The sequence below is a fragment of the Equus caballus genome, chromosome 8 (assembly GCF_041296265.1).
Source record: "Equus caballus isolate H_3958 breed thoroughbred chromosome 8, TB-T2T, whole genome shotgun sequence".
NCBI lineage: Eukaryota > Metazoa > Chordata > Mammalia > Perissodactyla > Equidae > Equus > Equus caballus.
In genome coordinates, this window is record NC_091691.1 from 54,001,002 (window position 1) to 54,026,049 (window position 25,048).

At 44.2% G+C, this 25,048-nt stretch overlaps 1 protein-coding gene across 5 annotated transcripts in view; it reads left to right on the top strand.

The window, feature by feature from the left end:
* Nucleotides 1-24,719, top strand: part of LAMA3 (laminin subunit alpha 3) — a 258,555-nt gene extending 233,836 nt beyond the window's left edge. For all 5 annotated transcript variants that reach the window (XM_023647570.2, XM_070220837.1, XM_070220838.1 and 2 more), the window contains 13 exons: nucleotides 369-486; nucleotides 872-1,012; nucleotides 2,824-2,963; nucleotides 3,732-3,863; nucleotides 5,154-5,307; nucleotides 9,708-9,877; nucleotides 14,138-14,321; nucleotides 16,451-16,591; nucleotides 19,565-19,724; nucleotides 19,825-19,955; nucleotides 21,722-21,815; nucleotides 23,278-23,397; nucleotides 24,173-24,719. In XM_023647570.2, coding sequence (XP_023503338.2) covers nucleotides 369-486; nucleotides 872-1,012; nucleotides 2,824-2,963; nucleotides 3,732-3,863; nucleotides 5,154-5,307; nucleotides 9,708-9,877; nucleotides 14,138-14,321; nucleotides 16,451-16,591; nucleotides 19,565-19,724; nucleotides 19,825-19,955; nucleotides 21,722-21,815; nucleotides 23,278-23,397; nucleotides 24,173-24,318 — 1,831 coding nt within the window. In that variant the 3' untranslated portion in view covers nucleotides 24,319-24,719. The remainder of the gene's footprint in view (nucleotides 1-368; nucleotides 487-871; nucleotides 1,013-2,823; nucleotides 2,964-3,731; nucleotides 3,864-5,153; nucleotides 5,308-9,707; nucleotides 9,878-14,137; nucleotides 14,322-16,450; nucleotides 16,592-19,564; nucleotides 19,725-19,824; nucleotides 19,956-21,721; nucleotides 21,816-23,277; nucleotides 23,398-24,172) is intronic.
* The last annotated feature ends 329 nt before the right edge of the window (nucleotides 24,720-25,048 follow it).

Sequence of the window (25,048 nt, forward strand, 5' to 3'; positions counted from 1 at the left end):
TAATATTTATAGGATATTGATTTGTTAATATACTTCTGATTCAGCATGCACTACCTCCAGGAGGAGGCGGGGGAATTCTAGATATTGTACATCTTCCTTGTCTCTATATCTTTTGGGGACACTGTCCATTCATCTGTCAACATTATTGTTGTAACATTAAAGCTGAGAATGCAGAATCAGGCAGAAAGGAAATAGATTTTCCCAGCATCACAAAATAAGTAGCATTGTAGAAATCCCATGAGAACAGATAACCATAAAATATGTACTTGTTTATGAGTGAGAAGTAGTAGAGAGTGCAGTGTTTCAGCTCCAATTCTCAGGCAAGCCTGGTATGGTACATCTCTTCCCTTTTTTGTTTCCCAAATCAGGTTTAACATTTCTACACCGGCTTTCCGAGGCTGCATGAAAAATCTGAAGAAAACTACTGGTGTCGTTAGGTTGAATGATACTGTGGGAGTAACAAAAAAGTGCTCAGAAGATTGGAAGGTAAGTGAAGAGTTCAAAACCTTGCAAGGGAGTACACCCCAACGAACCCATCTTTGGTGTTCATTAACACATCAACTTTTGACTTTTTTCTGGTAGCACACAGTGTTATGGGGAACTGGCTCATACACATTCCCCACATACTTGCAAGGTACGGAACCTTTTCAGGTTTGCATATTAAATGCGCAGGAAAGTAGGAATACTAACTATACGTATAAAAACTTACAGATGATTGGTAAATTACTACGCACAAAAGCAAACTCTGTTTCTTCCCGAGGCTACATAAATCACATGAATCAGCTCAGGTGAAGTGACATAGGTTAAGATCCTGTATTTCAGCCATAAAATGATTACAATGCCAGTAACTTATTCCATATTTGCATTTCAGCTCGTGCGCTCTGCCTCATTCTCCAGGGGAGGACAAATGAGTTTCACCAATTTGGACTTCCCATTGCCCAGCCTCTTCCAGGCCTCCTTTGGATTTCAGACCTTTCAACCCGGTGGCATATTATTACATCATCAGACACGGGTACGAAATATTGCATGAATATTGAACAAGATTTAAACCTGACTCAAAGGTTGATGTCAAAAACAATAGAGAGATTTTGAAGGTAAATTAGTTGGGCATTTTATCTATCATCACACTGTAAACGCTATGGAAGCTATTCCCCATCCTGGGGTAGGTCCTAAAAGAAATCAGGCTTAGAAAGTACATTATAGTTTACAGAATTGAATTTGTGTATATTCATGGATGCATTTTCATTCTTTTTAAATCTATTTTATCAGTTAAGATGAATTAGAACTGTTATAAGTAATAATGTAGCTTAAAGTTTTAGATCTAAGAAAAAATCAGAATGTGTCTCCATTATTCCTTTTCGATTCCACAAAAGAAGCTCCTCAGATTCCTTTTTGCAGCAGCAGCAGCTAGTTGGGCAATATTTATATCTGGGGAATAGGAGAAAATAAGGTCCTTTGCTCGTTGTTGATATGTGACAGAGCCACGGAAATTCTCTTCAGAAGGAGGTACCGTCTATAACTTAAGATTTAGCTACTGTGGTTACGTAGGCGTAGAAGTCAACTAATACTTTGAAATCTCCTTGTGGAACGAGAAGGATTTTAAAATAGAAGAAATAAAACACTGTCCTTCTTGGATTTCTTTCTTAAGGATAGCCGAGCAAACAGACATCTAGTCTTTGTTGAAAGGAGGGATGGTAACTGACTCTGTAGATATGTTGTTTTAAAAGGCCTCTCCTCTCTTGACATCTTTGCTCATCAGCCTTTAGACATCTTGTTTTGAAAACTAGCCCTGAAGAAGTACATGCTAACATTTAGATTGTGAGAATCATTTTTCCATCAAAACAGGATGTTTTGACCTAGCTCTTTTGACACCCAACACTTGTTTCCTCTGCCAAGCGTAGGGACACTTAGTACACAATATACAAAATGGTCAAAAGCAAATGGAAGAATTAGCTTAGCAACAGATGAGTTCAATCTTGGACAATGCAGGAGTCCTAAGACTACCTGAGGAACATTTCCCGCAACTAAGAAATACTTATCAATTAGCAGTCTTTTACCTAGGTCATAGTAAATATTGCCAACTGAAAAAAGTCAGCAGCAAGTGAAACTAACAATGGTTGCAAGCACACACTGTAAAAATTGTTTCAGACTAAAAAAGCTCACTGAAGAATCACATCTTGTTGAAAACTGCAAAAATTGCAGTTGGTGGAAAAAAATCAATAAGCTTAAAATGACAACTGCTAAAACTACACTTATTTTTTTTATTAAGAATTGACAGAAAGAATCAAATCATCTTGCCAAAATTTAGATCCGTAGAGTTTGACACTGGAAAGTTGAACTTCCTAGAAATTATGACCAGAAAATTAAAAATTCATAATGGCTGAAGAGAAGATGTCACTGTTATAAGCATATGTGAAAAAATTCATAAATCAAGGCTTCATTGTAAAATTTATTCAGAAAGAATTGATCCTGATGAAAATAACTTCAGCAAGATAAAAGTGAAAGTAGACAAACTTAGAAATGGTTTAACTGTTTTATATAATTGATGGAGAGATTAAATTGGTTTATGAATGTAGGTCCATAAAATAATTTTGACAAATTCACCAATGTTGAAATAATTTGCATAAGATTTTTATATTCATAAACATGGAGTCAAAATATTCAAAAATAATCTTTGGATCAAAATAGCAAAGTCAAAACATTTAAGTCAAATCATTCTGGCTGTTTTATACATAGTTTTGATTATAAATTCCGTATTGATACATTCATAATCCTTAAATGCAAATTAATTGCATTGAATGGTATATTCTGTGATGATTTCAGACAAGTAGCCTGCAGGTCACCCTGGAAGATGGGCACATTGAACTGAGCACCACAGATAGCAGCAGCCCAATTTTTAAATCCCCACAGACGTACATGGATGGTTTACTGCATTATGTATCTGTAATAAGCGACACCTCTGGGTGAGTGGACTGGCACTTCTGCCAGAGCTCTAAATATTTTTACTTTATTTAGTTTAATGGAATTTTCTAGTATCATTTATGTGAAATATTTGTCCTTGATGCTGACACTATTTTACTAGTAAGACTTGGCCTTCTTCCTCATTCTGTATCAATTTCCTCATTACACAAATCAGTCATTCATCGGTTGCATGGATAAATAATCTGGTACATTCAAAACGGGATAATGAAACAGGAGCAATGAGAATGAAACAGCCACAACTGTGTACAACAACATGGATGAACCTCACAACATAATGCTGAGCACAAGAAGTCACACGTAAAAGAGTTCATCTCTATGATTTCATTTATGCAAAATTCAAAAACAGGCAAAATTAATCTATTCTATCAGAATTCAGGTAGTGGTTATGCTTGGAGGGGGAGGAAGGCTAGAGATGGACAGGGAGCGCCCGGCGGGCTTCCTGGGGTGCTGGTCCGCGCTGCTTCTTTATCTGTGTGCTGGTGTTGTTGGTCTGTTCACATTGCGAAAGTTCATTCAGCTGCGTACTTAACGTATGTGCACTTTCTGTACATACAGAATACTTTAACAAAAATATTATGTGCAAAAAGGAATACGTGAAAAAAGTTAAATGCTCTTTAAAAATAAGTCTAGTTTAACAAGTTATTTTAGGTAAAAGAAATCGAGTCAGAGTCAAAGACAGTAAGTTGACCACAGGACGAGAATCTTTATTCCAACAGTCTCACTCTTTTTTTGCTTTCCTCCTCTTTCAGACTCCGGCTTCTCATTGATGACCAGCCTCTGAAAAATAACCAAAGGCTACAAGGCTTCTCAGGTTCCCAGCAATCCCTGCGTTTGGGCGGGAGTCATTTTGAGGGTTGTATCAGCAACGTTTTCGTCCACAGGTGTGTGCCCTTTTCTGTGTGTGTGGCCGGTGAGAACAGCCTGCTGCGAGGGAGGGCGTATCATTGGTCAGTTAGCCGAGTCGAATTCCTCACCTTGTGCTGCACACGGCTCTGGTACCACCACCTCGCCAAACACCCTCTTGGGCAAGATACAGACATTAAAAACAAACTAACAGAAACGCATGGGCCCAGCCTCCCTTTGTAAAGGATCAGCTTTGGCACATAACCTTGGAAAAGGTCTAATTAAAATTAACTTTCGGATTATGGCCCTGGAAAATATTCACCCTGAAATTTTATTTCATTTTAATCAAGATTATGCACTTAGATTTAATCAGTGCTTCCTGGATTTTGAGGCCAAGGAATTGCACGAATGGGTGCGATGCCAGGAAACCAAATGCCCACAGTAGCGAATGTGACCTTTCACAGAGAGAGTGGAGCCTGGTGCTTGCGTGCAAATGTTTAAATGTTCTTTTCTTTCTATACAAAATGATCATTTTTAGATAAGAGATGAAACTCTCCCCAGGGCAGAGGGAGGGCCCAGGACTGGTCAGGAACCTCAGACAGCCTGTCAGGAGCTTGTGGGCTCCTGTTGTCCATCAAGGTTCGGACAACAATCATAAAATTAAAGCAGAGTACCTGTGAGACTTTCCTCCTCAAATGCAGTAAGATAAATCCTTCCAGAAACTCACTCTCCTGATGTTCACCATCATTCAGGATCATAAGTGCCTGTGTTTCTCCTCTCTGTGTATTTCATTTCCATATTTCTATATGACACCCATCCCAAAGAAAGAACTATAGTATTCTGGCTTTGCCACAATCCTGGCTATTCAAAAAGAAAAAGAGGGGCCAGCCCCATTACCTAGTGGTTTAGTCTGGCACACTCCACTTCAGTGGCCTGGGTTCGGTTCCCAGGCATAGACCTACACCACTCTGTGCAGCCATGCCGTGGTAGTGACCCATGTACAAATTAGAGGAGGATTGGCAACAGATGTTAGCTGAGGGTGAATCTTCCTCAGCAAAAAAAAAAAAAAAAAAAAAGGCAGGGAGGGAGAAAAGTTTCTCCAGCCCTTCTGCTGGAGTTTTCAGGGAATGCAGGGGTGGGTACAGCACATCCTTGTCCCCTATGAGCCGAGTGCCTCCTCTAGATGTAATGTACAGGTAGGAGATGAAAGTTTACCCAGAAACCATGACAGTAAGAATGTGTATTTTTGAAATAAGTTCTTCCTGCCGATGCGTCTTCCCGGATGCGTCAGAGTTTGGCATCAGCTTTCTCTTCTGCCCTCGTTCCAGGTCATCGCAGAGTCCCGCAGTCCTGGATTTGGCCAGTAAATCCACGAAGAGAGAGGTGTCCCTGGGAGGCTGCAGTTTAAACGAACCACCGTTTCTAATGTTGCTTAAAGGTTCTACAAGGTTTAACACAGCCAAGACTTTCTCTATCAACCAGGCAAGTGTTGAAACCTTACAGTGGGTTTTGATTCTTTCCAGAGGATTCTCAGAAGAGAATCCTGCCTCCTGGTAGATGTAGGGATGGGTGGGGTGGAGGGAGGGGTGTAGATCACCTGGTCCTGTGGTGGTCAATGCCTCTAGGATTGATGGGTCAGCAACAGTAGGATTACACCAAAATGTCAAAGCGGTTTCCTTTTAGCTTTTATTTTGTACCTTGATGAAAATTTGGCAATTTTTGCCGTCATAGAACAAATAGAACCTTGACAGAGGTTTCTCAGTCTCTGTAGCTGATGTCTTGCTCGTTTGACTCAGGTATGATGATTATCCCTCCAATACAGAGGCCACGCCCCTTCTCCTCCCCACAGACATCCCTCTGTCCTGCCTCTTAAGACAAGATGTACACATGTACACAGGCCTTGCTGAGACCAATGTGGCTTCACCTTGACTGCAGACTAGAAACAAATGGGAAGCTTTTAAAATCCCACCACTCAGGTTGCATCCCACCCAGTTAAGTCAGACGCTCTTGAGGTGGGTGCAGGTGGCAGGCGTTTGTAAAGCTCCCAGGTGATTCTAACATGCTGCAGTAAGAGAGGTGGAAAGGAAATGAACTTCCTTGTTTGGAGGAGTGGAAGCATCCTAATGAAGTGAACAGGGTTAGGGCTGAAAGAATTCCTCACTCTGCCTGAGGTCAACAGTATGACCTCCCCACGTCTGAGGTTATAATTAATATGATTAATGGATAACATTGAGCACCTCCGGTGTGCCAGGCGTTGCACTAAGCTCTTTAAGTGGATTTTCTTACTAAATCCGCAAGTAACCTTGTGAGAGAAATACTCTTGCTAGCCACGTCTTACAGAAAAGGATGCCAGGGTTTAGAAAGGTAAGCTCCCACAGATGGAGATGGAGTCACAGTTCAAACCTCGGCACCCTGACCCCAGAGCCTGTGCCCTCTTCAGAGCAGTGCACTCCTGTTCACTCTCCACTTAACAGCAACCACATGCTGCCTGTCTGCCAATATTTCCCTGCAGCACACCGATTTGGTGGAGTTGCATAGATAGTACATAATAAGAAATATTTTATGCTATTAAGAAGAAATATATTTCATAAAGGGTTGTCATTTTACTGTTATGAAAAGAACACCTTTAGAACTGCCCTATCAGGAATGAAGTCATATATTCATGTTTTCATTGTAAGGCTGAAAGTTACTGGGAGACTGAATTAGCACAGCGATGGTGGAGATAGAAGAAAATGGTTTCAAAGCTATTTAGAAGATAGAATGTACAGGACTCAGATAATAATTGAATGTGGGTGGCAAGGGAGAGGCAGGAGTTAATATAATTCTGAGGCATATAATCTAGTTATTGGATGGATGGAGATGCCATTCAGGGAGATGGGAAAAGGACAAGTACTTAGAGGGAAAGTGAATGGGTGGAGTTTGTGGCATATTGAGTGAACAGGTGCCTGCAAGACATCCAAGTGGAGAAAGCTGACAGGAGACCATCAGGTGTCTCTGAGTGGGCCTCAGCAGATAGGGTGGGACTGGGGTTATTGATGTGGGAGACACCAGTGGACACACTGTATGTAATTTTCCCCCTGTTCTGTGCAAACCCCCAGGTTAGATGGAATACAAAATTACTTCTGCCTCCAAAAGCCCAATAGCAGGGAGAAGGCAACAAAGCTTTGTGGAGTCAGACTTCCTGGGTTTGCATCGGGCTGTAGCACTTACTAGGAGGGTGACCGTGAGTGATTTTATTTCACCTCCCTGTGGGTCTATTTCCTGCAACTTAAATGAGGATATATAATAGTAATATCTCATGGTGTTGTTGTGAGGGTTAAATGAGGTAATAAACACAAAACACGTAGAAGGTGCCTGGCACGTGGCAAGCACACAATAAATATTAGCTATTATTATTATTACACACTAATAACCTAAGTGAAAGGGACAAAACATGCTACAGGAGCGGTGTGGCAGGAATTTTCCTAGAGGAGATAACAGATGAACTGGGCCTACAGGAGGGGTGAATTTAGATAAGTAAGAATTATTGCTGTGTGAGCAGAAGCCCTAAGCTGGGAGGCAGGATGTGGGTGGAACTCCTAGGTCCAAGACACGTCGCATACGTTCTTTCTGATCTTCATAAGTCTTCATACTGCCTCTTTCAGTTCTCACCACACCCCTCTGAGAGCAAAACAAAAGGCCAAATTTACAGGTCAGGAAATTGAGTGTCAGAGAGGTTAAAAGAAAAAAACCCAAAAACTTGCCTAAGAGCACCCCGTCAGTAAATGGTAGAATCAGAATTCAGATTAGGGCTGTAGCCTCCCAGGAACGTGCTCTTCAAGCCACATCACGTGGCCTCTATAGGCTTGGAAAGCTTGGTGAACAGGGCCAATTTGGTGGAGAATGGATACTCGGGGAGGTAAGCTTAGAATCACACGCTTGAGCCAGATCACGTGAGCCTCAGATGGCCTGATGTAATTTTGACATTTTTCTACAGTCAACATGAAGCCATTGAAACGAGTACCATGTTGAAAGATTAATAAGCTTGGAGCAGCCTGTGGGATGGTTTGGTTTAGGAAAGTTCTAGAGACAAGGAGTCAAACTGGCAAATGACGACAAAGGTCCAGGCAAGAGAAACAGGGCCTGACTCAGGGCAGAGGGACTGGGAGTGAAAGGGAAGAAGTGGAAGCAAAATCTTTTCACAGAGATGAACAGAGGACATGGAAACTGAACGCATGGAAGAGGCAAGGAAGGTGGGCGTCCAGGATGACCAAGATGTGAGGCCTGGGTGCCATTAAGAGAAGAAAGGAAAAGTTGGTGGCAAAGGGTATCTGAAACTGTTCATCTTGATGTTACTGCTACTGACACACAAAGAAGAATCTTTCAGGGAAAGAGTGAGGCCCAGGCGGGAAGCTCCAGTAGGATCCAGGTTTGGCTGGATTTTAAGTAGTTCATTTAACTTTCTGGTGGGTATGACTGAACATCCCCACTCAGCAATGAGTATTCACAGAATGTGTTAAATAACTGGTATCGAGCATGCATTCTGAGCATCCGACCTGAGAACTGGGTTGGAGAGGAAAACCTGCTCTTGAAGGAATGAATTTGTTGGGAAGCCTTTAGCTGCTAGCTCCAGAAAACTGCAAAAATGGCTTAAACAGTAAGGAAATCTATAGTGTCACAGAACGGACAGTTTGGGGATAGGTGGGGCTTGAGGCCTGGCCCTAGCCCATCAGGACTGCGTCTGCTTCCTCACAGTCGTCTCAGCTCCAGCCTGCGTGGTTCCAGGCTTCATTTCCTCACGGGACATGCAGAGCACCCTAAGCGCCGATCTGCTGCCTTTCTCTGTTAGCAGGGAAGTTTCTCAGAGGCCCCGCCCTGCTACTTCCCCTCAAGATTCATTGGCCAAGAGGGCCTCACGTGTTCATTTCCTGAACCAATCTCTAGCTTGGTCAATACCTGCCCTTCCCTTTGACGGAGGGAGATCTCCGCTGAGCCCTGAGCCGCCAGGGAGGGGCGGAGACACATCTTCAAAATCTGGGCTCTGGGACCAGCTGGGTGGCGCAGCGGTTAATTTCGCACGTCCGCTTCTAGGCAGCTTGGGGTTTGCCTGTTCGGATCCCGGGTGCGGGCATGGCGCCTCTTGGCAAAAGCCATGCTGTAGTAGGCGTCCCACATATAAAGCAGAGGAAGATGGCATGGATGTTAGCTCAGGGCCAGTCTTCCTCAACGAAAAGAGGAGTATTGGAAGTAGTTAGCTCAGGGCTAATCTTCCTAAAAAATAAAAAAAATCTGGACTCTGCAGCAGAGGAAAAAGGGGGAAGGGCTGGGAGTCTCTGTTTCTTCCAACAGTTATTCTAGTCACATTTGATATTTGTTATGGTCATTTTTCTGCATGAAAACTCAGTCCTGTTGAAAAATTCAAAGCATCGTCCAGCTCAAGACAGACTTCTGTGTGGAGGTCAACTCTGATGAAAGTGGGAACTGGCTGTGGTCCCCCCACCTCTGTTTCCCGCTCTGTTTTTTCACTGGCCTGCTGTAAAAGCCCAAGTGAATGGCCCAGAGGGGAAGTGGAGGGCTGGAGGCTCCATGTGCCACTGGCTGGCTGTGCAGGCCTCCGTGCTGCTGGCCAAACGCTGGCTCTCTCAAGGGACACTGTGGTTCCTCCGTGATGGTGAGGGGCTCCGGATGTCCACTGGTCCCAGGAGCAGCAGTGGTCTGAAAGGAGACCAGAGGTGTGCAGGATGGGAATACTGTGCATCCTCCCCCAGGGAGGAATTCATCTCTATTGAGTTCATCTCTGAGGATCAAAAGTAAAAACTGAGCAAGGCGCTGTGCAAGATAATATTCTTCCCTCTTTCCCCTGGTAATGAGCTGTCCTAACTTTTGGCTTCTCTCCCATGCAGCCATTGCAGGACACACCAGTGGCCTCTCCGAGGAGCAAGGAGAGGTGGCGAGATGCTCAGTCTTGCCCATCACCTCCCAAGGCCCAGGCAAGTCATGGAGCGCTCAGGTTTGGTGACAGTCCCACCAGCCACTTGCTGTTCACAGTTCCCCAGGAGTTGCTGAAATCCAGGTATTATTTAATTTTCCTGCACCCACACCAACTCAGAACCTGACTCTGCGATTCTACCCCAGGGCAGGCTAGCTGGCATGACAAAATGCACCTGTCCCTCAGGGAAGTGGCACTGACACTCTTGTGAGAAGAACAGGACTTGGGGTGTGATTGCCTGAGTGCGCTCCCTCCCCACAGCTGGAGTGCACATGTTACGTGTGCTACTCAGAGGCTGGGACAGCCAGCGAGCCTCTGGTTTAGAATTGACAGTGTTCTACAAATACAGCTGATATTTCTTTCCAAGCTGCTGCTTATTTCTATGATAAATCACCTGTCTTCTCCTGCATTCTGTAGTCACAGGAAAATCATTCTTTTAGGTAGACTCAGTGCCAGATAAATCATTTTTAGGGAATACATTTGGACTTTTTGTGCTAACAAGTTGCATCTTTTTGAGAGGAGGAGGGAATGAGCAGAGATAGGATGTCAGAAAAAAGTAGAAAAATAAAACTTGTCATTTTTATGTGATTTGAAGGAGACATAGAAAGGTGCCAAAAATTCCTTTATGATTTATCTACAGAAGGAAAATTGCCCAGGGGTCAAAAGGACCTGGCTTTAAGACCTAGCTTTCAATCCCACTCAGCCATTTGCTGGCTGTGTGACCTCAAGCCATTTGCCAGTTCAGGTCCTTGGGGATGCAGATGTCACGATGGAATTAGATATGCAAGAGATTTATTCTTCCTGAGGAAGATAAAGGGTGAGGGAGCAGGAGCTGGCAGGGAGAGCCTTCAGCTGAGACGTGGGCCTGAAGCCTGTGAAAGGAGAGGGGAAGGAAGGAGGCCTGGGTAGGTAGAGCGTCAGACGGCAGTGCAGCTCTGGGTGGGGCGTCTGCAAGGAAAGATCTCCCCTTCGAAGAGTCCAGTGTTGGGCATGAATGGCCTGGCTCTAGCTCTGCTGCTGAGCTCAGACCTCAGCTGGAAGTCACCCGTGTGCCACTGCAGCTGTCCTGAAGGGAGCTCTGAGCCGCAGCTCCATGGCCATCACCGGCTGTTATTCAACGTTTCTGAGCCTAAGCTGTCTCTCCATAAACTTGGCACAATTATGCTGTCTCACCTGTGTTCACAAATTACTACCTCTCTTCCAACCTCAATTTTCTCATCACTTAAATGGAGTTGACAATGCTTTCCTTGCATGGAAGACAGGTAATAGCTTATGAGCTGGCCTTTGGACACCCACTCAGTAAGCCAAGTGCATGATTCACAGGCTGATGTGAAGGCGGAAAGGGGAGGGGCCCAGTTCTGAAGAAGAATGCCGATGCCAGCAGCTCCAGGTCTCCAGGGGCCGCATGGAAAGTCTTGGGATCCCTGATTTGCCAAAACTGTGCTAGTGGGAGACTAAGGCAGGTGGCAGAAGTGGTGTCCCTTCAGTTATCAGCCCGTCCCAGGGCTACCTCTTGGCAGGGAGACCCCACTGCTGGTCACCGCTCTCTTGGTTAAGCTGACGTTAGTGACAGCAGTCGCCCTGTAGATGCTCCCTGGACTGCCCTCTTCCAGCCTCCTCTCCCTCCCGTTTTCCTGGTCCTGCAGCTTCTCCACCAGTCCTGCCCTCGACCTCCCTCTGCAGCCCCTTTCTCTGAGCACATTCAGTGTGGTGAGTTATCTGGCTTCTTCTGATGATTCAACCCCAGCACCTTCCCATCCAATGCTAAATTATGTGTAATAAATGGAAAAAGTAACATTTTTAAAGGGAAAGTGAAAAAAATAATCATCAGTGAATAATTTTTTAATTATTTTACTCCCAAGGATTGTTGCAATCAGAGTGTATTTTCAGGATGTTGCAAGATTTGGACTATTCTATTGTTCTCATTCTGATTTATATTCTAGCAATTTTTCCTCTTCTTTAAAACACTGTACCACTATTTTAACCTTTTGGTGAATGTATAAAAATGCTGCTTAGCTCTCTGTCTTGCTGTCCTGTCTTCCAGCAGTGAGGAGTTGTAGCTACAGTTTCATATGCTGGGATTGGAACCTACTGCCGTCTTTTTTGGGTGTTAGTCTTTTCTGAAAGAAAGCTGCTTTAAGAAATAGTTCTGGAAAGCAGATGTCAAGTCTGATAACCACACTCACATATGTAAAGTGCTTTAATTCTGTAGCAAGTCCTAATATCCTCCTTCAATTGCTAACCCTCGTTCTCCAGACCTCCACACGATACACAGATACACGAGAGAAATATTGAGTGGTGTCACCATCTGCTTGGTTTAATTGAACAAATAGAGATTTCTTTTTCATTTTGAAGAATGTTACCCTCAAGAAAACTTGCTCATCTGAAGAAGTAAAGAGCATCTCAGTTTTTTCTCAGCTTCACAGTATTAAAAAGCAAAGAGAAGTAACAGTGTAATTTTTTTTCTTCCACTTCCTGATTCTACCTCCAGATTTTCCATTTACCATCTAATTCAATTCAGTAACTGTTTTTTGAGTGCGTACTGTGTACCAGGCTCTGGGGATACAGCGTTAAGCAGGAAAGACCCAATTCTTGCCCTCTGTCTGGTGTGCGCTTAGACATAAACCGCAGGGAGTGGGTCCACAACAGCCTGCTGATACCTGTATCTCCCACCACCTCCTCCCACTGCACTTTTAGGCACCCCCTCAGTGCATCCACACACCGTGAACAACTCAAGGAAGGAAACCTCCATCACTGCATTCCCACTGCCCACCACAGTGCCTTATACATACTAGACACTCATTAAATATTTGTTGAATGAATGAATAAATGGATGGATGGATGAACGAATGATAAATGTGAGTTTTCATCGAGAGTAAAGCTTGCTTAGCTAGATATGCATATGATCTGTAACCACCATGCAACTGAATGTTAACTTTCATTCTCTGCTTTTACTGCATGATACTCACTTAGCTCGTATTCCATCATAGGTGGGGTATTAAGGTCCAAGAAACACAGTAGTGGGTGGGAGAAGGCAGATCTGTTCTTCTGTGCCTCTGTGTTAAATATGTCTTAGAGAAAGAAAATGCTCACCTGATGCTAAAATCAAATCCTTGTTATTCTAGTTGTCCCCGACCTCTCACAACTCCCTTCTTGCTTGTATACAAAATGCATCCAGAATGCATATTCACTGGGTTTAAAAAGTATAGGCTGCTAAGTGAAACAAGCCAGTCACAAAAAGACAAACATTGTATGAGTCCTCTCATAGCAGGTACCTAGAGGAGTAAAATTCAGATAGACAGGAAGTAGAATAGTGGTTGCCAGGGCCTGGGGGGAGGGGAATGGGAGTCGTTATTTAATGGGTACAGAGTTTCACTTTTGCAAGATGAAAAGAGTTCTGGAGGTTGGTTACACAACAATATGAACGTGCTTAACACCACTGAATTGTACACTTAAAAATGATTAAGATGAGGGGCCGGCCCGTGGTGGAGTGGTTAAGTTCACGCGCTCCACTTTGGCGACCCAGGGTTTCACCGGTTCAGATCCTGGGCACGGACATGGCACCGCTTGTCAAGCTGTGCTGAGGCAGCGTCCCACATACCAGAGCCAGAAGGATCTAGAACTAGAATATACAATTATGTACTGAGGCGCTTTGGGGAGAAGAAGAAAAAAAAAGAAGATTGGCAACAGATGTTAGCTCAGGTGCTAATCTTAAAAAAATGGTTAAGTTGGTAAATTTTATGTCACGTGTATTTTACCATAATTTTTTAAATGTAGATTTTTTTTTTAAGTAAGGCTTCTTTTTTGTCATGGGCTTGGACTTACATCACTAGCTCAGTTTGGTATGGAACTTCCTCTTATTTCCCAGCACGGCAAGAAAATATACAACAAAACTTTTAACACTGCAATATAATGGCTTTTTTTTTTTTTTTGAGGAAGATTAGCCCTGAGTTAACTACTGCCAATCCTCCTCTTTTTGCTAAGGAAGACTGGCCCTGATCTAACATCCGTGCCCATCTTCCTCTACTTTATTTGTGGGACGCCTATCACAGCATGGCGTGCCAAGCGATGCCATATTCACACCCGGGATCCAAACCGGCGAACCCCGGGCCGCCAAGAGGCAGAACGTGCGAATTTAACTACTGTGCCTCTGGGCCGGCCCCTATAATGGCTTTTAAAAATTCCCAAAGAGATGGGTCATTTAGTCACTATATGCTTTAGTATATTCATTTAAATAATGGGGGTTTGGGGATTTCCTTCTCACCTCTCTCAGTTTCAGAGATTTGGAGAAACACTAAAAACTTCTATTTTCCTTCTTTACCTACTGCTTTCTTTTCGCCACAGGTCACGGTTTGCTGTGGACGTGCAGACAACATCTTCCAGAGGGCTCATGTTTTACACGGGCACTAGGAACTCCTTTATGGCTCTTTATCTTTCAAAAGGACGGCTGGTCTTTGCACTGGGAGCAGAAGGGAAAAAACTAAAGCTCAAAAGCAAAGAGAAGTTCAATGACGGGAAATGGCACACGGTAAGAACGGGCTGCATCACGACCTCCCGTTGGTGCAGGATTCACTGTTGAGTAGCTGCAGAGAGAGTGTTGGCACTCCTCCAGGCGTGAAGGCGCAAGCACTGGGAGAGCTGGGCTGGTCGGAGTCACTGAGCGCCACAACGTCTCAGCACCAGAGACTGCTGCACACCCCATGCATGGATGTCACACTAAATGCAAGATGGGCTTTACTCACTGCTTCTCCAGTCCCCTCCACACCTCCTTGGCCTGCCTCGCTGCTCCTGCCTACTCCCACCCCTGTTTCCTGGACCATTTCTCTCCTTCAAGACAGTTTCCAGGTCTCCAGGCCCCTTTCTGAGCCTGCAATGCCTTTTCCATATCATGAGCGTAAAGACTCATATCCCTAGCATCCCAGCTCTTGCCTGAAGGCATCCCAGACTTAAAGAAATACACTTTAAGGCAAGAAGGGACCTATTTTTTTTTTCCTGATGAGGGAACTGGAACACAGAAAACTTGTGACTTCACAAGTTGCACTCACGTAGTCACTCAACAGATATTTAATGAGCTGCCATCCTGGAGCATATAAACAAAAAATCCCCAAGATAATGTTGGACACTCATAAGTGCTTTGAGACAACACTAAAGCCAGGTAAGGAAGTAATGGAGGGAGAAGAGAGACTATTCTAGATAGGGTAGTGAATGAAGCCCTCCTCTGGGAGGTGACAATCGTATGAAGTTATAGGGAGAGTGTTCCAGGCAGAGGGAACAGCAGATACAAAGACCCCGAGGTAGGAATTAGCTGAGTACACAGAACAGGAAGAATAAGAAATGGGCTTCAAGAGTGAGGCAGGGTCCAAATCATTTGAGCTTCGAAAGCCAAGGTGCGGATTTTAGATTTTATTCTGAGTATCTCCGATGCTTTTAGAGAACCTTCAAAGGAGATTGACATGAACAGAATTATATTTTTAAAACTCTCTTTAGCAGAAGAGACTAAAAGGGGGGCAAAGTAGAATAGGGGGGGCCTTTGCTTTGAGAGGCTGTGAGGGCTGGAGAGAAGTAGACCATCCGGATGTGTTCTGAAGGCAGAATCAAGACGGCTTGCTGATGGATTGCATGTCGAGTGGGAAAGAGAGGAGTCAATATGGAGCCCCGTGATTTTGGACCAGCAGCTGGGTCAATAGTGGGACCAGTGCTAAGATGGAGAAGACAGGGAGGAGGCGGGTGTGACCGGCGAGGGAGCAGTGTAGAGCTGGGGAGAGCAGGAGTCCTGCCGTGAACGTTGGAGGCTTGTGTTGTCCCTCAGACCTTCTGGCCACATGTCAGGAGGCAGCAGAAGCTACAGGTCACAGCTGGGTGTACAGACTGGGGAGTCATTAGTGACAGTCTCATAGCCGTGAGATGGCGGAGTCCACCCTAGAGTCCAGGGATCCTGACTTGTAGCAAAGAGTTTAACACGCTTCCTTCTCTTATTAGAAGAGAAGTAGCCGCTGGCCCCTTGCTCCAGGAGCCCTGCTCAGGGGAGCGCGTGGCTCCCCCACGCTTAGCTCTGCGCAGACTATGCCTTTCCCTTTGCCGCATGGGTGTGTGTTTATTTGTGATCCTTTGGCTCTTCCGTTGTTTGTCTTTTGTATAAGTTTTCAGATCAATGGTTTTTTTTATTAGTTCACTTTTAAGCAACCTTTGTTTAGCTTACTTATTCCGTTCACTCTGTTCAATATCTAACCTAATCTCACCGAGTGATGATGATGACAGTACTAGGGCGAAACTCTGATTTTTTAAAGGTACGTGAAGGCACAGAAAAGCATTTTTTTAAAATTTCCCGTGACCACTAATAAAATACAGCACCAGTGGTCAAAGGTAAAAATACAAGGCCAGCCCAGTGGCGCAGCGGTTAAGTTCACACGTTCCGCTTCTCGGCGGCCTGGTGTTCGCCAGTTCAGATCCTGGGTGCAAACATGGCACCGATTGACAAAAGCCATGCAGTGGTAGGCGTCCCATGTATAAAGTAGAGGAAGATGGGCATGGATGTTAGCTCAGGGCCAGTCTTCCTCAGCAAAAAGAAGAGGATTGGCAGTAGGTAGCTCTGGGCTAATCTTCCTCAAAAAAAAAAAAGTGTAAAAATATGATTAACTTATTTTCTCTACTCTTAAGGTGGCCTTTGGGCAAGATGGAGAAAAGGCGCGCTTGGTTGTGGATGGTCTGAGGGCCCGGGAGGGGAGCTGGCCCAGAAGTTTCACCGTCAGCCTCAGAGTGCCAGTGTACCTGGGGTCACCTCCCTCAGAGAAGTCAAAGGTAAAGAGTTATGACTCAGAGCTGTAGATGGCAATAATTCACCTATAATGTCATCTCAAAAGACTTTAAGTGATTATTAAAGAATCTCAATATTCAGGATACTCAAAGATCTCCAAATACTTCAAATGATTTTTTCTGAATACCTAATGTTCATAAGCCCACAGAGAACGTGCCCATTCCCCATGCCATCCCTTCCTTTTGAGTCCCAGGCCCTGAAGTGAATCTGGGGCCTCTCCATGGCTTTACAAACGTGAATCTCTTAGTTTCTCCTCCGGAGAATGCCAAAACATAGGTTTTGGATTATAGACAGAGATTTTTGATTAAGATAAAGTTTTCCAAACTTTGGTGATTTATGCTGCCTTCACCGCATTTGCCATACCCAGGTAAAACATTTACTTAATACTTTGCCCCCAGTCAACTCGCTATTTAATTTAAATTTGTTTTTAAAAGATCTTTTTCTCTCTGTCATAAACAGAATCCCAATATCCTTTGCCATAAAGAGTAGGTAACCATAAAAATAAATGCGTGAAAATAAAAGTGTTAATAAAGTCTAGCTAGATAGTGTGGCCTGTACTCCCTTCATTTGGAGAAAGGGGAGCTTGACAAGTGATCAGTTATATCTCATATAATTATAAGAGATGTTTGAGACGTATTAGCACAAAGCTAAAATTTGTTCCTTGCCCTAATCAGAAGGCTAGAAAGAGAAATGGAAAAGGACGAACTTAATAACTGAATATACGTTTTCATGTTATTCAGTGTCTGAAATAAAATTATCTCAAGAACCAAATTTGGGGAAACTTTGGGCTAAGGGGAAGTCACAAGTCCATCTGTCTCCAAGAAGGAGGGGTGCATAACTGGATTCGTCAAGTTCAAAGGCTCTGATGCGGCCACGGCTGCAGGGTGAGCTCTGTGAGTGCCCTCCCCGGGTCAGTGTCTCCTCTCACACTGCCAGGGCGCTCATCAGGCCTGAGTTCCTCGGGGCCGCCCCACCCACCTGTCTTTGTTCTCCCAGATTTGCCTTTTGCTCCCACAGTGTGGATGGTCCTGTCAGCAGCTCAGGCCTAGGAACTGCCCTCCCCCTAAATGCTCTGCCGGATGCTCGGCCTTCTTGCCTATTTGTTGGCAGCTGGTGGCCCATTCTGGCATGATGTTTGCTTGCCACAGGGGAGGAAGGGCCAAGACTCAAAGCTGGGCCTGGAAATGGACACAATTAAAGCAGGTCATTTCCCCAGCATGGATTGGAGGCAGTCAGGCTGACCTGGCCCAGGCCATGGTGTTTCCACAGGTCTCAGCCTGGCTCCCTCAAGTTTTGCATTGGGGTTTGGGCCAAAACTCCAGCAAGTCATAAAGTATTGTTTTGCTTTATTATATATAATACCTTTTGTACATACATATATACATATATATATACACACATATATACATATATATGTATACGTATGCGTATAGTACATATATATACATATATACATACATATATATGTACATACACGTACATATGTACATATACATACATATACACATATATGGCATATATATGCCATAAATAACATATGGCGTAATATAGCATATTTAATATATAATACATATATAGTGTATAACATTAATTGCTAAGGAGGATCTTCAATGTTAATGTTAACTTTTCTGCAAGCTCTGCACCTATTTCCCTCTCAGAGAAACCACAGGATGGGGTAGCCATTCAAGGGCACAATTTGGATGTTCTTTTGGATAAACCACACTCCGCATCCTGATATCTGGGATAATCCATAGCACCCCCATCTACGACATTCTTACAAGCCAAGGTTCTTTTTGCAGCCTTTCTTCGACCTGAGGGTGCAAACCATTGGATTACCTTCCTTCATATCCTTTCAGAGGGCAGATGACATCCATCAAACAGTGTCTGCCTCTGAATTCTGGAACCTGAGTCAGCCTTCAGGGATTCACTGTTAAGTTATGGCCTATCCTGGAGAGTCTGAGCTTGACTTCACATGCAGGCTCTTCATTGTATAAGATACAAATCTTCAGAAACTAGTAATTTCGTAGGGAGCCCAGTGGGTAGTTTATTGTTGACAGTGACACCCCATGCATCTCTGGTATCACCGTGTTCTCTTAAAATTATCCTATCTTGCATCTGTTGTGTAGGATTCCAGGTCCTAAAAGCATTGATTCTAGAAGGGGGTTTAGGAATTTTATTCAGTGATTCTCTAACTTTTTTGAAAATTTCGTGAAGGTTGCTGTCCTTCTCCCCAGGAAAATGCACATACAGAGAACATCTGGTGTGTAGTTTAAGGGGTCACAGAACCCCAGAAGCACATCCCAGGTCCCCAGGTGAGGAGCTCTGTTCCAGGCCAGCTCCAGGCGGGCATGGGGCTCCATGCAAGCTCACCAATGCTGCGCATTGCATCTTATTTTAACTCTAAGGCGTTCGTGATTTGTTGGTGGTGCAGGAGCCCAACAATGTAGGGAACTTTTTTACACTTTATTATTTTTGGAATGTTTTGGCCTCTTTTTTCAGTCAGCTGCCCTGCATTAAGCAATCATATGGGCTCATGAAGCCCTAAGAAGTGGTTTGTACCTGCAAAGAGACAGTGAGATCTGTGAACTGTCAGGTGGAAATTTCCTCCTCTTGCAGCTCTGTCTGTGTGTCCCAGGGTCAGGTCACCCTCCCTGTTCTTGTTCCAGCTCTAGCTAGCGACCTCCGCTGCCCCTGCCCTCTGCACACACACCGCTTCATTTCGTGGCACCTTCAACCTTCAGTCACCCACCAGACCCTGGCATCCAGGTTTTTCTTGGCACTATGGGCAGGGAGCCAAATGGAACAGTCAGGCCCACCTGACTCTTTAAAGCAGGAAAGTTAAACCCCCCCACCTTCCCCCTTTTGCAGACAACTGGCCCTGCCCTTAACCTTGGCTGCCTGTGTACTTCTGGAAGTTGTGGGTAATGAAGTTTGCTTTCTCTTCTGCTTGGTTGCAGAGCCTCCCCCAAAGCAGCTTTGTGGGCTGCCTGAGGAACCTTCAGTTGGATTCGAAACCCCTGGCTACCCCTTCTGTAAGCTTTGGGGTGTCCCCCTGCTCACATGGCTCTTTGGAGAAAGGCATTTATTTCTCCCAAGAAGGAGGTCACATCATCCTAGGTAAGGTGCAGTTTGGAAGAGTTTATGTCTTTGAGTCTGAAGAACTCCATCCTTTTCCTTAAATTATGATGTTTTAACTTTTTTTTTTTCCTTTTGGAAGCTAACTCCGTGTTGTTGGGGCCAGAATTCAAACTTGTTTTCAGCATTCGCCCAAGAAGTCTCACTGGAATCCTAATACACATCGGAAGTCAACGTGGGAAGCACTTATGTGTTTATATGGAGGCAGGAAAGGTGCGTAGCAGTCTGGTGACATGGGAAGGGTATATGGCTTTGCGTTAGAACCAGCTTCCATCTCCGGAGACCACAGTAGGTGAAGTCACGGTGGAGAGTGGAACCCAATCATTTATTTAAGAGACCTGACTTCAGGACTAACTTAGCATTTTCCTTCAGCGAGTAATTTTGTCATCATGTTTTCTGTTCTTCATCTTTAAAATCAGAAACCTCAAACAAGCTGGGCTGACTTCCAGCCCCACCACTTAATTATATGGCCCTAGGGAAGTTTCTTAACCTCTTTCAGACTCAGTTTCCTTATCTTTAAAATGTGGATAATAATTCTTATATCTTAGAGCTTTTGTCAAGATTATAGAAACTGCCATATACTCAATAGATGTTCCTTGTTCTCTCCTCCCCTTTACTTTTGTCACATCTCTACTTTTATTCATAAGGGCACTACCAGATGTCATGGAATGTATTTTCTCACCAGCTGTCTACAGCATGTCGCACCCATGCCCATGGCCCTGTATCTACTGAATCAGTGTCAGAATCCTCTTATCCTCCCTACACAGCTCACCAGCCTTTCTGGTCCCTGCAGCCAAGCTGGCCACCAGGTCTCCATACCAGCTTGCTTTGGCTTTTCCTGGACTCCTTCAGTGTCTGTTTCTTCTGCTTCATCCTTCTCATTACTCACAGGTCTGGTCAATATCTTATTTTCACCACCTAGTTATATCTCTTTCCTTCTCAAAAAATCTCTTTAAAACCAAATTCTTTCAGGAAGCTTCTCTTAGTTTAGGCCTCGAAGCAAAGATTGGTAGTGTGCCGTTTTCTTTCACCTTCATCCTTCCACCGTTTATTAAATGTGAGGTGAAAAAAATTTCAGAAGAAAATAAAACTGTCCAAACTCCCAGAACACTTTTTAGTGGAGTTGCAGCCGTTAAGTCTGAGCGGACCTCTGGTAGGCCAGAGAAGAAAGCAACTGTCTGCTTGCCTGCGGCTCCGACTTGGGGAGGGGTTAGGGAGGGTTTCCAGGGAGAGCTGCTGGATGGAAAATTATCGCAGAACTCTGAATCAAGACCTGACGCCCTTCACAGCAGCAGTGACATTGTTTAGTCCAAAAATTGCCTGAGAATAGGCTGTACTGCCTGCTATATGCAAATTAAATGTAAATTGTTTATAAACACACTTAGTTTAGTCCTCTAGTTTATTCACCTTGATTCAGCCCTTGGGGAATCCTGGCCCAGAGAGTGGGAATGCGAGATTCTACGCTATAGCACATTGAGTGCCTACCTCCTGACATGTGCCCAGGACCAGCGCCATCAGTTGGCTTGTTGAGTTCCTTGGACAAGAATCCCTCTATAAGTCATGCATTCATGGAATTCATGAATGCCTCAGCCAGTATTTTTGCCCTCCAAATTTCACATGTCCCTCTGAACAGAGCTACTGTCACATATTAACAGCGAAAAAGGCTCCTCGATGCTAATGGTCACCTTTCAGTGGGGCCTGACAGAGGCAGAGCTCAGATTGGGAGGGAAGGGCTCATTGCCACTGGCAGCAACCTCAGGCAGGGCCCTGGGTTTGTAGCCTGCTTGCCTGGAAGGGATGCAGCAGAGAGATTCTTGCAAAGCCTTGGGCCCCTGTGATCACCTGGTGCTGGAACGGTGACCTATATCTAAAGTGCTTCTGGGCTGTCGGGGTGGCAAGTGTTGGGAGGGGAGGTTGGCCAGAGAAGTTGGCTCCACCTGCCTTTCTGAAGGAAATAGGAAAATGCATGTGTTTTCCAGGTCACGGCCTCCGTGGACAGTGAGGCAGGTGGGATCTTGACATCGGTCACACCAAAGCGTTCTCTGTGTGACGGACAGTGGCACAGAGTGGCAGGTATGACATCCAGTAGCCTATTTTTCACACACTGAAATGGTCTCCCTTTTTATCTGGACTTGAATATCCCAAATGCAGCCTCAGTCCATCGATCCATTAGAGTCTGACCAGGGTCAGCCCACCAGCTTAACATGGTGAGAATGTGTCCATTCCCAGCCCCAAGTGTATTTACGTAATTCATGGCTGCTGCCTCCAGTTCTCCATAACATACTGAGACGGTTTTTGTTTGGAGGCCAGCCAACTGATAAGCTATGTTTATTTTCAAGGTAGTAAAACATTGTGATTTCGATTTTGGCTCTGAAGTCAAAAAGAACAGCAGTCTTTTTGAAATCTCAGTCCTAGCCCCTACCTGTGTGACCGTGGGCAAGCTACTTGGTTGTTCTTTATCTTCAGTTTCCTCATCTGCATAATGGAGATAAAAATACAATTATGCACCCTATAACAACATTTTGGTCAACTGCATATATGAAGGTGGTCCCATAAGATTAGTACCATATAGCCTAGGTGTGTAGTAAGCTACACCATCTAGGTTTGTATAAGTACAGTCTATCATGTTTGCACAATAATGACATCGACTAAGAATGCATTTCTCAGAACAATTCCCTGTCATAAAGTGGCACGTGACTGTAGTATACACCTCCCAGTGTTGTGAAAATTAAATGGGATAATCCATATGAAGTGCTTGGTTAGCAGTGTCTGATATGTAGTAAGAGTTCAGTAAGTGTTTACTCTTACTATTGTGAGGTAAAGGTTCATTGTTGGGTTGTTTTTTTTCAACAACCATGTAATATTAATGCAAATAACTTAGACAAACTACTTGGTGAAAAACAGGCATAGTCTCTCAAATTGAATCTGCCATTGTATGAGTAACATATGGACATTAATTTGGCGATATATTAACCTGTATTGGCTAAAATACTTTTTGTAAAAAGTGGCCTTTTCTTGACTGATTTGAGAGCTTACTACATTGCAATTAGCTAAGATTGTTAACATGAGAGAAATTTTGTTTCAAGGGTCAAAAGCAACTGTCTTTGGAGTCAGTTCTCAGTAGTGTCTTCTTGGAAAGAAGCTGAGATCACGTGAAATAAGCATGGCTGCTGGAGGCAGGGGACCAGAGCTCGAATCCCAACTCACTGAACCTCACCACCAAGCCATCTTGTCAAGCTTCTCAATGATTGAGAGTCAGTCTCTTACGTGGGAAATGGAAGAGATAATATCTTCCTCACAAGTTGATTTTAGGGATTAAGTTCTGTAACGTGTGTGGGAGCCCCTGAACACCACTTGGTGTTCAGAAGTTGGGCGAATTTATGTCTAGGTTGACCACATTCCTGCCAACAGCGCTCCCGTGGGTCCAATTAGAATGAGTTTAAACAAAGCCAGTGGTGACACACTAGTATAGACATTATACAGTGGGCAGGGCTCTCCTCGGGTAATAGGCCTGACCAGCTTCCTTTCTTTCCAGTCACCATAAAAAAACACATCCTTCACCTGGAACTGGACACAGAAAATAGCTACACAGCTGGACAGCTCCCCTTCCCACCTGCTAGCGCTCGGGAGCCACTGCACATTGGAGGTGTCCCAGGTAACTCTTGCCCTGACTTCTACACCCATGTTGCCCCATGTGAACTGTTAACATTCCCATCTTAACTCAACAGATGTGACGCCCCAGCCCGTGGGTTATGAGCAGGGCAGCCGTTGGCTGGATGGTGCAGATAGGGAGGCCCTTTGCTCCAGCATGTGGGGAAACTCACTTGCCAGCAAAGGGCACATTTCAGAGCAGCCCAGGCCACGTGACTGCCGCTTCCTCTTGTCCCAAGCCTATAATTGATAGGTTTCCCTTAAGAGTCTGCGTTATCCTCACAGCCTGATACCAGTAAAGAATCAGGACAGGGCTGAGAAGCTGGTCTCTCCCCTGCAAGCGTTTAATTTTACTGAGGAGATATTAAGCTTTGTGAGGCCAGAACAGGCAGGCTGAGATGGAGTCAAGTTCAAGACTGGAATTGTGCCTGGAAAGAGCCTTGTCATTCTTCCTTGTTTTATGTCTCTCCTTATGTCCCTTTATGTCCCTTGCTTGTTAACGTTATAGGTCTTCTGCGACCCATATAAAGCACTAGAGTTCAGAGTTATTGTCTATTGATTTGGGCCCTGGAATCTCCTTCTTTGAAGAACTTGAAGAGTAGCTTTGCTGCTGATTTATCACAGCAGGTGGTGTGTTGGGTGCCTGCTTGAAGGGAGGAGGTGACTGGGCGGGCTGAGACCCTAGGTCCCTTTAGCTCTGATAAGACTGTTAAAACACAGGGTGCACTCATTTGACAGTACGAATCATTCCATTGAATGCCTCTCCTTTTCTCTTTCAGCCAATTTACAGACCCTGAAGCTCCCTGTATGGAAATCATTTTTTGGCTGTGTAAAGAATGTTCAAGTCAGCCACATTCCTGTCCCTGTCACTGAAGCCGTGGAAGTCCAGGGGACTGTCAGTCTGAATGGCTGTCCTGACCACTAACTCAAACCTATTACACAGCGAGGAAATTGACCTTTGAAAGCACCGATTACCCAACACACCTCCCTCTCCCCACTCAAGATCACTCTTGACTTAAGACACCATCCAGATGGGTTTGACAGCAAATCTAATTTTGAATTCCAACCACATATACCCATCCTTTTGGCATTCAGTGCTACACACATATTTTATACAAAAATCCCATTTCTTGAAGACGATGAACAAATTGTTATATGCTTTTAGTAATATTGTTTTTCACTAAAAATTAAATGTCTTTTAAAGAACACTATTTTTCACTTGCTAAAAAATAAATATCTTTTAAAGCACTTTAAAAATACGAAAATTTTACATATGTTAAGGGGCTATAATTTATGGGGTTGAATAAATGCAGTGCACTCTTTAAATTATGTTGTTTTATTAGCATAAAACCAATAGTTTTATGGTCATTGTTATTGTATTAATTCTTCAGCACCTCTTCAGTGTGCTACCTACAACACGGTTTCTACAAATAATTATTGAGCACATACTGGTGATGTACCGTGTGTGCTTAGTGTTGAAACTACAGTCAAGTATAAGAAACAATTCCTGCCCTGAGGGAATATGCAGTCCAATTGGAGACACACATAATATTCATAAAATAGTCAATAACTAACAAACCAAATTAATGAACCTGTAATTCCACTGGGCTTCCCACGTAGCCTTCCTGAGTCTGCTACCAACCAAGTCTAGATTA